This window comes from Xenopus laevis, chromosome 6S (assembly GCF_017654675.1).
Source record: "Xenopus laevis strain J_2021 chromosome 6S, Xenopus_laevis_v10.1, whole genome shotgun sequence".
Taxonomy (NCBI): domain Eukaryota; kingdom Metazoa; phylum Chordata; class Amphibia; order Anura; family Pipidae; genus Xenopus; species Xenopus laevis.
Genome location: NC_054382.1, coordinates 5,516,053 through 5,528,522, shown reverse-complemented (window position 1 = coordinate 5,528,522; position 12,470 = coordinate 5,516,053). Strand labels below are relative to the sequence as shown.

The following is a 12,470-nucleotide window of genomic DNA, read 5'->3' as shown; positions in this document are numbered from 1 at the left end:
GTCCTTTTTCTGTGTAATAATAAAACAGTCGCTTGTACTTGATCCCAACTAAGATATAATTAAAGTGGACCCGGTCACACAGATGAGAAAAGCTGCCTGCTTGTTATAATTATGAATTCCCAGACTGAAGGAAACAAGATTTAAATAATTTATACAGAGTAATTAAAGTTTAATTTGCTTGACTAACATAATAAAATAGAATTTGGAATATTTTTTTGGAGTGACAGGTCCCCTTTAATCCTTTTTGACTGGCCTATTGGGTGTTTTTAATGTTTACGTGATTTTCTAGTAGACTTAAGGTATGAAGATCCCAATTACAGAAAGATCCATTATCTGGAAAGCCCTAGGTCCCGAGCATTGTGGATAACAGGTCCCATACCTGTAGATACGTCATTGCTCTAATCCCAATCTATACGTTCCTCTAATTGTGCCAAAATCTATTCCCAGATATCAGTGGGGCACCCAGTTGGCTGTACCCTATACTCCGTCTGTTTAATTTCAGACATAAATATTGATGTGGAATCTGATCTGGGAAAAGAAACCTCACTGTATAATTTAAGGCAAACGCAGACGGATGAGTTCCTTTAATCACCAGTTTCAAGTCGCAGTCCCATGGGACCTCTTGAACTTAATTAAGTGTAAGGCACACGGGACCCTTAGCCTTGAAGGGGGCACTTTGTGTGAATTCTGCTTGATGGGTCATTTAAAGTAATCGTCCTAATTGCTAATCACCCCCACAACCCTCTTATACCCCAGGCTGGTGCTCCTGTTAGTAGAGAACTGCACCGCTCCGGGGAATTTCTATAGAATCTCAGAAATGCGGCTCTTCTACCTCCTGCGTCGAGGAGACAAGCAGGGCCAGTTAGTTCTACAGACGACTTGTACTTGCCACTTGCACTCAGTACCTTGTGCCGCATTATTAATCCAGTGAAAGAGCGTCGCTTGTTGGCTGAATGCTCATGGAAATTCTATGATTGTTTCCATTGGTCAGGCCATTACTTTAGAACCATCACCTTGTAGATGATGCACCTTTATTTTTATTCTCAGCCCCTTTGTATGTTGATTCTGTCCCTTCATGTACTCATTAAAGGGAAAGAAAACCTTCATTTTTTTGATTTTGAATTTGTTTTGTGATTAATAAGAAACAGTTTCAGTCTTGCATATGGCTCCAATATTTCCTGGATGGCTGACCACAAACTTTGGTACCTGCCAAAGCTTTATAAATCACTTTACAGGCCTTGTCATTGGATGCATTGGCACAAGAACAGTCCCCTAAGTTTGCTCATAGTCTGTACAGAGAGATCCCATAAAACTATGGCAGCATAGGTATTCCCTGTACTAAGCACAATTCAGCAGGAACAGTCCCCTAAGTTTGCTCATAGTCTGTACAGAGAGATCCCATAAAACTATGGCAGCATAGGTATTCCCCTGTACTAAGCACAATTCAGCAGGAACAGCCCCTAAGTTTGCTCATAGTCTGTACAGAGAGATCCCATAAAACTATGGCAGCATAGGTATTCCCTGTACTAAGCACAATTCAGCAGGAACAGCCCCTAAGTTTGCTCATAGTCTGTACAGAGAGATCCCATAAAACTATGGCAGCATAGGTATTCCCCTGTACTAAGCACAATTCAGCAGGAACAGTCCCCTAAGTTTGCTCATAGTCTGTACAGAGAGATCCCATAAAACTATGGCAGCATAGGTATTCCCTGTACTAAGCACAATTCAGCAGGAACAGTCCCCTAAGTTTGCTCATAGTCTGTACAGAGAGATCCCATAAAACTATGGCAGCATAGGTATTCCCCTGTACTAAGCACAATTCAGCAGGAACAGCCCCTAAGTTTGCTCATAGTCTGTACAGAGAGATCCCATAAAACTATGGCAGCATAGGTATTCCCTGTACTAAGCACAATTCAGCAGGAACAGCCCCTAAGTTTGCTCATAGTCTGTACAGAGAGATCCCATAAAACTATGGCAGCATAGGTATTCCCCTGTACTAAGCACAATTCAGCAGGAACAGTCCCCTAAGTTTGCTCATAGTCTGTACAGAGAGATCCCATAAAACTATGGCAGCATAGGTATCCCCTGTACTAAGCACAATTCAGCAGGAACAGTCCCCTAAATTTGCTGATACCACAGAACTCGCTCAGCATAGGGTTTCCCATGTACTAAGCAGAATTGCAGGGTATTGCATCTCCGTAAGGTCGACATAGCAGAAAGTTTTTGCCCTGCACAGTGACTGCCGACTCCTTTATGTCAGTGTTTAATGTCAGTGACGTGAGTGTAGGAGAATTAGTAGGACGGTACATGTGGGCATTGCTGGGAGATTAAGAAGTTTATTTTGGTGACAGGATTTGTACAGAATTTCCTTTCCGAGACGAGGGAGTTGTGACTGAATTAAATGAGCAGTGACAGATCCGACTGTGCACTTGGCACTCCGAGCTCTGTGTGTCCTACACAAATATCAAGGTGGAACATTAGGTGGGGTGTTTTGGAGCACAGGGAATGTAGTGAGTTGTAGTTCAGTACCATTATTAGACCAGCAGCAGATAAACTCATCTGTCTGATTGAGCCATTCATGTCTATAGCTGGCAAGGGAGAGCTGGCAGATGCATATCTGTATGGGTGTGTGTATTGGACTGATGGTTCTAGAGAAAAGTCCACAAAATACAAGAGTGATGCCCTTGAAAACAATAAATCATGTGATGTTTGAGTGATCTTTCAATTGGAGTAGACCCTCGCACACCCGTTATGCAGCTATATAGATTAGCTCGGTGCTCAATGGATGGAGGATACGGTAACCTCCCGGTAACTGGAACAAAAGAACACACCGGCACACGAGACTTGTATCTGCAGGGCAAGCCCTTGCAAAAGTTTTTACTGCGTTGACGCAACGTTTCTGGGCTCCGCCCCTTTGTCATGCTTGACAAAGGGGCGGAGCCCCGTAACATTGCACCACCGCAGTAAAAACTTTTGCAAGGGCTTGCCCTGCAGATACAAGTCTCGTGTGCGGGTGTGTTCTTTTGTTCATGTTTGAGTGATCCCCTTCAGGGCTACCATCAGTAATCATGGGCCTCCACACCAGGACTGGGCAAGTAGTATTGCCACCAAAAACAATACTAACTGGCCCGGTGCCCCACCAACCTGCCCCCCTGCAACCCTCCCACTGCAACATCTCCCCCATCACCACAATCTGTCCCTCACACCCCAATACACCACCCTCAGAAGCTAATAAAACCCTCCTCCTCCCCAGCCAATCTCTTACCTGTGACACATGTCAGGCAGGAGTGGGCATTTACTTATTAAATGCAAGTCTAGTAGATTTAAGGTATGAAGATCCAGATTACAGAAAGATTCATTATCAGGAAAACCCCAGGTCCCGAGCATTGTGGATAACAGGTTCCATACCTGTATGTAGATACATCATTGCTCTAATCCCAATCTATACGTTCCTCTAATTGTGCCAATATCTATTCCCAGATATCAATGAGGCACCCAGTTGGTTCTACATTATTCACCGTCTGTTTAATTACATATACAAATATTTATATGGAATCTGTATATTCATACATAGAAAAGACAGACAAGGTTGCCATATTAGTCGGTCTTTGTCCAATTTGGTCTCCCAGGCGTTGTGTAAAGTTGAGCTGAAATAATTGTTCTCCTGCTTGGGCACTGGTTGTATCGCTTGGGCGGGCGCCTGTGCAGTTTAATTTGTGGAGGATCATATGCACTCCCCAAACCTGTCCTCCTACAATGCCATTTTCCAGCCTTCTTCTACATTTATCTGAATAAGTCAATATTAGAGGATATTAGGATGGTAGTTTTTGTGTTGCCATCCAAAATCCTCCCTTGTATATCCATCTTAACTCAACTTAAATAGAGAAGAGACCAGCCAGCAGTCAGGAGAGATGTAGGTACTAGCCCTGCATTACTGATTTGAGCAATCACACCAAAACTCCACATCTTTATCTATTACAGGATGAATGAGGAGTAGCTAAACAATTCTTCATAAAGTATCATCTTGTAGCAAAGCGTAGCAATTTCTTTAACCATGGACTTCCAAAAAGAACCAAATATCTACTAAAATGTAGATCAGTAGGTCAGAAGGCTTTTTGATCTTCCCACTCGACTTAAGCTCCAGAGTAAAGCTTGTTTGTTTGTGAAATGCTTAATTGTGGAATACATCAAAGTACTGTTAAACCACATCTCTTCTCCTTGTGCTATGAGCCTTGTTGTTGGTCTGATCTAGACAAGTTATGCCTTGGTCTACCAATGACCCCACATATTCCCATGCAAAGTCAACTGTCCTTTGCCCTCAAAACAGGACTATTCCTGTCAAAATGCTATATTCATCAGGTAGCAAAGAATCCCTCCTATTAAAGAATTCCAAATCTCATTTTTTGAGGAAGAAGTTGGTGATCTTTCCAAAATTGGATTCCCCTTGATTATTTCTTATGCCTATTTTCCAGGATTGGAATGCATTGTGAAAGGCATCAAAGTACTCTTAAAACCTAGATCTTCTTAATATGCCAGGAGCCTCATTGTTGGCTTGATCCACCTTGATACCAAGAGTCAGAAGTTTTTTGCCTTAGCAACAGGTCTACCCTTGCCATTGGCCTTAGCATCAAAACAGCAGTACCATAAAGTTATTTCAAAGCTTCCTACTCAGTGCACTAAAACTTTTGAGTGTGGCTTGTTTGTTAGTGTGCGATGATAGCCTTATTCAGATCATACCTTGATCTACCATTGACTTCAAATTTTCCCTGGAAGTCAGCTGTCCTTTGCTATCAAACCAGGCCTTCACTGGTCAACTGTTAAGAATTCCAAGTCTCAGATTTCAGCCAATAGGTGGTGATCTTTCCAGCATTGGCCCTTGTTTGATTCATAAGCATTTTTTAAATGAATAATTATGGAAATATTTAACACAATATTTGTTTTTGTTCTCTTTTCAGAATCCCAAAATGGATTACAGTTCATTTAGCGGGGTGCCACGGTTCCTCACCAGGCCCAAGGCCTTCATGATGTCTGTGGGGAAAGATTCCACCCTGAGCTGCCAGATTATAGGAAACCCAACTCCTGTAGTCACATGGGATAAGGACAAACTCCCAATCAAATCCGAAGGTCGTTTCAAAATGATTGAAGATGGCAACCTGTATCGACTCACTATTTATGATCTACAATTTGGAGACAGTGGTCAGTACATTTGTCGGGCGATCAACACCATTGGTGAAGCCTTTGCAGCCATCACCATCAAAGTAGGGGATGAAAAGGAAGGCACTGTTGCAGAATGCGCACCCTTCTTTATTTTGAAACCGATCACCACAAAGATTAATCTAGGAGAAGATGCCACATTTCAGTGCAGGGTCCAAGGCAATCCCCCACCCGCAGTGAAATGGGAAAAGGACGGGAAAATTCTTGGCAAAAGTTTTGACTCAAATCGCATTCGGATTATAGATAATGGAGAGTCCAGCTCTATAAAGATAAACTGCATAAGGTTTTCAGACAGTGGAACGTATTTATGCCGGGCAGAGAATCCTGTAGGCCAAGCCACTGCTTCCGCATCATTGTTGATTGACTCCTTTTCCAACAGCACATCTGCTCTGGAACCTACCTATGCCAAAACAACTTCTCTCTTATCTCACCTTCAAAAACGACGGGAAGAAATGAGGAAATCAGACACATCAGTCATTAGTACTGTTGACACCAATGCTAATTCGTATGGAGCTGTGGATCCAGTATCCAGCCTGGGCTTTAGCTTGAGTCTTGACTATGAAAGAGCTGCTTCTCTCACACCAAAAATAAGTCGTGATGGAACATTTGGTGTTCTTACCCGTACTTGCACAGTAACTGAAGGAAAGCACGCCAAAATGAGTTGCTATGTAACCGGGGAGCCCAAACCTGAAATTGTCTGGAAGAAGGATGGCGACATTATTTCAGAGGGACGGAGGCATGTCATTTATGAGGATGAGCAAGAGAACTTTGTATTGAAAATTTTATTCTGCAAGCAAATCGACAATGGCTTGTACACCTGCAGAGCCTCTAATCTGGCGGGACAGACCTACAGCTCAGTGCTGGTTATAGTAAATGGTAAGGACTTTGGGAAAACTCTCTGCATGTGTCTAAAATTGAAATATATTGAATATGTTGTTAGTTTATTATTCTTCCATGCTCAGGAGCCATACATCTTTCTTCGTCTTGCTTCTTGACATCTATCCACTAAACTCCAATTAATCTAAAATATTAAGGGGGTCATTCATCAAAATCTGAAAATATCTCATTATTTTTTGAAATCTACTCCAAACAAATCCGCACAGGTTATTTCCCCTTATTTATCAATACATTTTCCAGAAAATTTCCTGTGCGGGTGAAAACTTGAAAAATTCGGATTTTGATTTTTTCACAAAAACAGGATTTCTTTGTGAATTCTCACATTGACTTATATACAACCTCGACAGGTCTGAGATGCTGGATTTTCAGATTCTGACTTTTTCCATCCTTGGGGTGTAAGAAATCCCAAAAAATTCATGGTTTTTTTCCACAAAAAATTCGGATTTTATAGTAGTTTTAAAGAGTTTTTGGCATTCAGACTTTAATGAATAAACCCCTTAATGTTCTGTTTTTGGGTTTCTACACCCAACCGCCAACTAGTGATTGGTTGCGACAGGTTTATTAACTATGGTAAAACTGTGTGTAATAAACCTATTTATGTTGATACTGAGGAGGGCTGCCCAATGTTTTCTATGTAGTTGGACAATATTAGACTCTATTATATTTAAAATGTTGATGGAATTTTAAAACCCAAGCTGATCTTTCTGTTAAGGCAGTTGCTTATTTGCTCTTCATCTTAACATACAAATTGCTTCCTGGTTGGAGTCAATGTCTGCATTTAGATTTGCCTGCTTGCACCAGTCAGCCAAAACAACTCAACAAATAGAAAATGAAGACCTGTTACAAGTTAAGCTAGACTGGCATTGTATATGAGTTTTGTAAACTTTTGGGCTGGTCCTCAGTGGAGGTTAGGAGTAGTGGCCGCAGGGCCTGACCTGACGAACAGTTGAGGTTAGAGTTGTGGTTGCTCCTCTAGATGCATAAATGTCAACTTTATGAGTGGTAGATATTCTGGGAAGTATCGCTGAATGGTTTCCATATGTCTGTTATATTAAATGCAAGGCTGTATATGTCTTGCTTTGGCTTATTAAAGTCCTTCTAGAGCAGAGGTCCCCAACCTTTTTTACCCATGAAAAAAAATAAAAAGATTTGGGGAGCAACACAGGCATGAAAAAAAGTTCACCAGGGGATGCCAAATAAAGCATATTTAGTTCCTCTATGTGGACTGGCAGCCGACAGGGGTCTCTGGTTCGACATAAACTTGTTTTTTATACAACCAAAACTTGCTTTCAAACCTGGGATTCAAAAATAAGCACCTTCTTTGAGACCACTGGGAGCAACATCCAAGGGGTTGTGAGCAACATGTTACTCACGAGCCACTGGTTGGGGACCACTGTTTCTTGAGGATTGCTGTTTGGTTCCAGGATTTTGCCATTACTTCATTCAATTATTTTTATTCCAGTACTTCTTCTCTATATGATGTGGTGCACTCCAAAGTATGTGGGCGCTAATGCAATGTCAACATTTAGTGAACATGGGGCCTATACCTACAATGGGAAATTAATATTAGCTGAAATGTCTTCCCAACACACACTTTCCATTTCCATTTCCTACACCTGAATGTATCCTGGAAGTCTAAAGAGTTACAGCTTTTGCCAACATTCCATACACAATCCATTAAGAACTGTACATCTAAACCATGTGTTTTGGGGTCCATGGGTCCTTACACCTAGCCTCTATAGACCTTGTTTTCTATCACTTGGTATTTACTTACATCTGTGACTTGGTAGATGTCCGTCAAGTAATACTTTATGTAAATTCCATCAGGCTGTTCAGCTCCCAAGCTGCCTTCAGCTCAAAAATAGAATGGAATGAGTTGGTCATTTAGTTAAACTTAGATTGTTTAAATGTCTTTTTCCACTCCCACCACTTTCCACCAGCTTGGCTGATTCACAACTATGGACTTCTCTGAAACCAGGCCCAAAAATCTCAGAAAGTGCTGTGTGTCCATGATGGTATTATTATGCATTAATTTTAGGATTTTCCCATGGACATGATCAGATAACGTTACGCTTCTGTGACCAGTTGGCGATTGCTGAAAGGCACCATCGTCCTATGTAGGATGATCGTGTTCAAAGAGAGAGGGCGTTGGGTTCATATACTAAAATGTCAAGGCAGTGGAAACCTTTTGAATAGGCAAGAACCTAGTTTGAGCACCAAATTTGTTTTATTTTCAAGACAATGTTTTTTTTTTGTTAAAAGAGCCTGCTCTTTTCTAACATTAAATCTTCTATATACTGTATAAATCCAAGAATCAGTGACCCTCACTGTTTTCAAAAAGTGGATAGAAGCCTCCCCTCCTTCTTTAGAGGAGGCTCTTTTAGAATCGAAGGCTCTATGTACTAACTAAGCACTCAAGTACAGATCTGAAAACATAAAAAAAAAAGTGAAAAATGCACCTCAAAATGGAAAATGTAATTAGAATTTCTGAACAATGCTGAAAGAGATAGGATCCATTCACTCATTTACAGTTCATGGACTCCTAATTTCCTTACTTTATGGCCTTGACATTTACTCGTACTTTAATGTACTTCTTAAATGTTACATTGCATTATATTGACCTGTACTATTTGTACTAAGCAGTATGTTATTCCAACTAGTTAGTTATATTTTACCCCCTCACCTTTTATCTCCAATGACTTATTCTTGTTTATTGAACAATTTTCTTTAATTAGATAAATAAAATGAAAATATAAAAAAACAACCTGCTCTGGTACAATCAGCCAAACCAGATATAAAGGCTCAAGGTGCAGGACTTGGCACAAATATTACAGAAGTCAAAACAATAGAACTTGCACCAACCTACACCCATTTGTACCACTATGATGACTAGGCTTGCGTTGTAGAACACAATTCATATCACCCTCGACTTTACATCTGCCTTGAGCAGCCATTAATTCTAAAGCTTCCTTTGGTCTTTATAATCTATTTTGAATGCTTTTATAAGAGTTAGCCTTCAAATTCGGTCAGTTTCAAGCAGTGTTACTGTTCCTGGGCCCCACAGCAAATTAATTTAAGGGCACCCAAAATATCCAAAGGCTGCTTCCTCTGTAGTTACACCCCTGGTTTCAAGTCAGCCGGGAAGCAACTTATCATTTTTAGGAAAACTACAAAAAGTTTCCATTGGAGCGCACCTTTATCTCACTCTCATCTAAACCCCGGTTTGACTCTTGGAGTGTTTACGTCCACTTTAAGTAATCTGATTACTTTAAAGGATAAGGGAACCTTTAAAATAAATGAATGTAAAATTGATGAGCACCTGATGAAGGACATGTCTGTCCGAAACATGTTGTGTTTGAGTGTTTGAATAAAGTACACTGGATTTAATTTGGCTCTCCAGAGTGAACTTTGCTTGTACCTTGGATATTGTGTGGCTTGGACGGTGCCACTGACTCTGTTCGATAGAGCCTTGATGTCTTTGGAGTGAGGGACCACCCGACCAATAATAGTATTACTTGTAAAATTGATGAGGGGGCTATTCCAAGTAGGGATGCCGAATTCCCGAATCCATCTTGGAGAATCCTGATTGCATATGCAAATTTGGAGCCGGAAAGGAAAAAGTGGAAAAAAATTGGTTCACTTCCTTGTTTTGTAACAAAAAGTCAAGTGAAATAGTGCCATCCCCATAATTAGCATATGCAAATTAGGATTCGGTTCAGCCAGGCACAAAGATTCGTCCGAATCCTAACCCTGCTGAAAAAGGCAGAATATTGGCCGAATCCCGAACCGAATCCTGGATTCGGTGCATCCCTAATTCTAAGCACTTTTGCAATGTACATTCATTATTTATTTATTTTTAATTCCAAGATATTAAGGGATAATATGAATGAATTTTGTTACAACCAGTCTGAGTCAAGGAAGAAGTTGTCAGGAGAAAGAAAGAGGCTGCTCTGATGTTCTTCTGCTTAGGAAAAAAATTAGAAACTTTTCTCAAATTTTAAAGGTTTACTTTTCCTTTAACCTTTGTAGTAATGCAAGTATCTTCTTTGGCCCATAAATCCTACTGTAGGCTTGGCCAAAAATGTTGTATGGTTGCTTAGATGTTTTAGCAGTTTATCACTATTATCACATTGGTGCCAATCATGGCAAAAACCCCGAAAGAAAACAATTGCTGCAAAAAATCAAGGTGGCAAATCTGGTGCAACTGTCACTTTTCCATTTACTGGTATTAGGATTGGTGACAAGGGGAGAGAACAGAGTTATTTCTGCAGCTGTTCTCTGCCAGAGCAGTTTAATAGTTGGGGGTGCATACCTTTATACATTATTAATAATCATAATAATAATAATAATAATGATGATAACGGTCGCTTCAGGGGTCACCAGTGAGATCCTCAAGTAGAACATAAGTTAAAGAAGCAGGGCACTCACATTATGAAAATATAGAAAATATCTATTTACATAAATACCAAACGCATTTCCGACCCCCTAAAAACTTGTGTTGAAACTAGTTGGGTATTTATTTATGTAAATAAATATTTTCTATTTCTTTTTTTCTTTTTTTACCTATGTTCTCTGCCAGAGGAAGGTGACAGACAATACATGCCCCCAGGGTTCTTGGACATAAAAGAAATAGGAAAAAAATAGATATATTAAGCTTTTGATATGTTTAGGTAATCAGGCTTGTTTGCTGCCTGTGCAGGTGAGAATATCACTCTACATCATACTAAAAGTTTATTTAAAGGTGAACAACCCCTTTAAGTTTAAGTTTACTAGAAATGTCAGGATTCTAAAGCAACACGTCCCCTAGTTTTGAAACAACTGCTTTTTTGGTGAAATTATAGTTTCCCTTGTGCAGAATGAACTACACTGTTCTTCAATCTTTTCTGTGTAGTTTAAGCAACCCACGGGCCTTCAGTTGGGCAGCCCTGAACTACAGTATGTTTTGTTGCGTGTACATTATTTTAAATTATATACACAGTTTCGGCTCCACCACCTGAAAACCGTTAACAAGGTTTGTAGCAATTGAGGATTGTCTTGGTATGAAAACTGGGCTCAAGTGAAATTTTGAAATTTTGAAAGTCCCATATTGTTGCACACTTTATTGATTTAGTGTTGGACATTAAGGTCTTGAAGTCCTGAATCCAAAGCCAAGCCAGGCCTTAACAAAAAGTCATCAGTCCTAGTTTTGTCTCCGCTGTTATGTAACACAATCTTAATCATAAGGGCTTATTGACTATCATTTGTGCTAGTTTGTAGCAGTGCAGTTGCTAATAGCAACCAATTAGGTATTTGCTTTCATTTTCCAATGTATCATAGACTTCTAAAATCTAATTGGAGATTAGATGCTACTGGCAACAGTCCCAGAGTCTCAAAGCTGTTTTGAGTCTTGACATTACAAGCCTTGGCCTTGACTCATGCACCTCTTGGTTCCTAGTGATGACGATGGTCTTGATGTCAAACCATATTAGTAGTATGAGCAGGCACTCAAAGACCAATCTTCCACACAGACATGTAAAAGAAAGTAATCTTTATTTGGTATTAACAGCATTGTGTGGAGGATTGGTCCTTGAATACCTTCTCATACTACTAATATAATTTCAGCTGAAGGTTCAGGGTGGTGCACCTGAACCTCCTCCTACACTCGGTGAGTAAAGAATCCTTGAGACGTGTTTTGCCTCTATTGGTCTTGATGTCAACACTGCAGTTTGCAAAATTCCAAAATCACAACTAGAAATTTGGTGTCTGTGGCAAATGATGATGATTACAAACTATTACAGATTATTTCGTATTTTTTGCTCCCAGTTGTACATTCTCTTGAACCCTTAATGAGTTCCTGTGGTTCCTTACTATCCTAATATCATTTTCTTCTGCTTCTTCTCCAAGAACCTAGAATCCCTTTCAAAACAAAACTGAGAGATGTGGAGGTCAGAGAGAAAGAATCAGCCACCTTCCAATGCGAGGTTCCAAGCGCCATCACAGAATCATCTTGGTACAAGGAGGAAACCCAGATCGAGCAAAGTTCCAAGTACAATATTGAAGAGGAGGGATCCATCAGAAGGCTCACCATACAGAATGTCACCGCTGATGATGATGCCGTGTATATCTGTGAAATGAAGGAAGGCAGCAGGACAATTGCTGAGCTCTCTGTTCAAGGTATGTAGAAGTTGTTATGGCTTTCATAATTTTCCAGGCTCACATCATGCCCAGAACTTGCCTGGTTCCACCTTCTAAAAATTATACTATGGTGTATATATATATTTCTGTTTAGATATATTGCACACTGACAGGAGGCACTGTTCCCTGAACACAATATTCATGTCAGTAACAATGATCATAATTGAGCCCTATCCACACCCCAA

At 40.2% G+C, this 12,470-nt stretch overlaps 1 protein-coding gene across 6 annotated transcripts in view; it reads left to right on the top strand.

Moving 5' to 3' along the window:
* Positions 1-12,470, top strand: part of LOC108719653 (obscurin) — a 133,989-nt gene that overhangs the window by 4,158 nt on the left and 117,361 nt on the right. For all 6 annotated transcript variants that reach the window (XM_041567330.1, XM_041567332.1, XM_041567331.1 and 3 more), the window contains exons 2-3: positions 4,956-6,090; positions 11,995-12,264. In XM_041567330.1, the coding sequence (XP_041423264.1) occupies positions 4,965-6,090; positions 11,995-12,264 (1,396 nt within the window). In that variant the 5' untranslated portion in view covers positions 4,956-4,964. The remainder of the gene's footprint in view (positions 1-4,955; positions 6,091-11,994; positions 12,265-12,470) is intronic.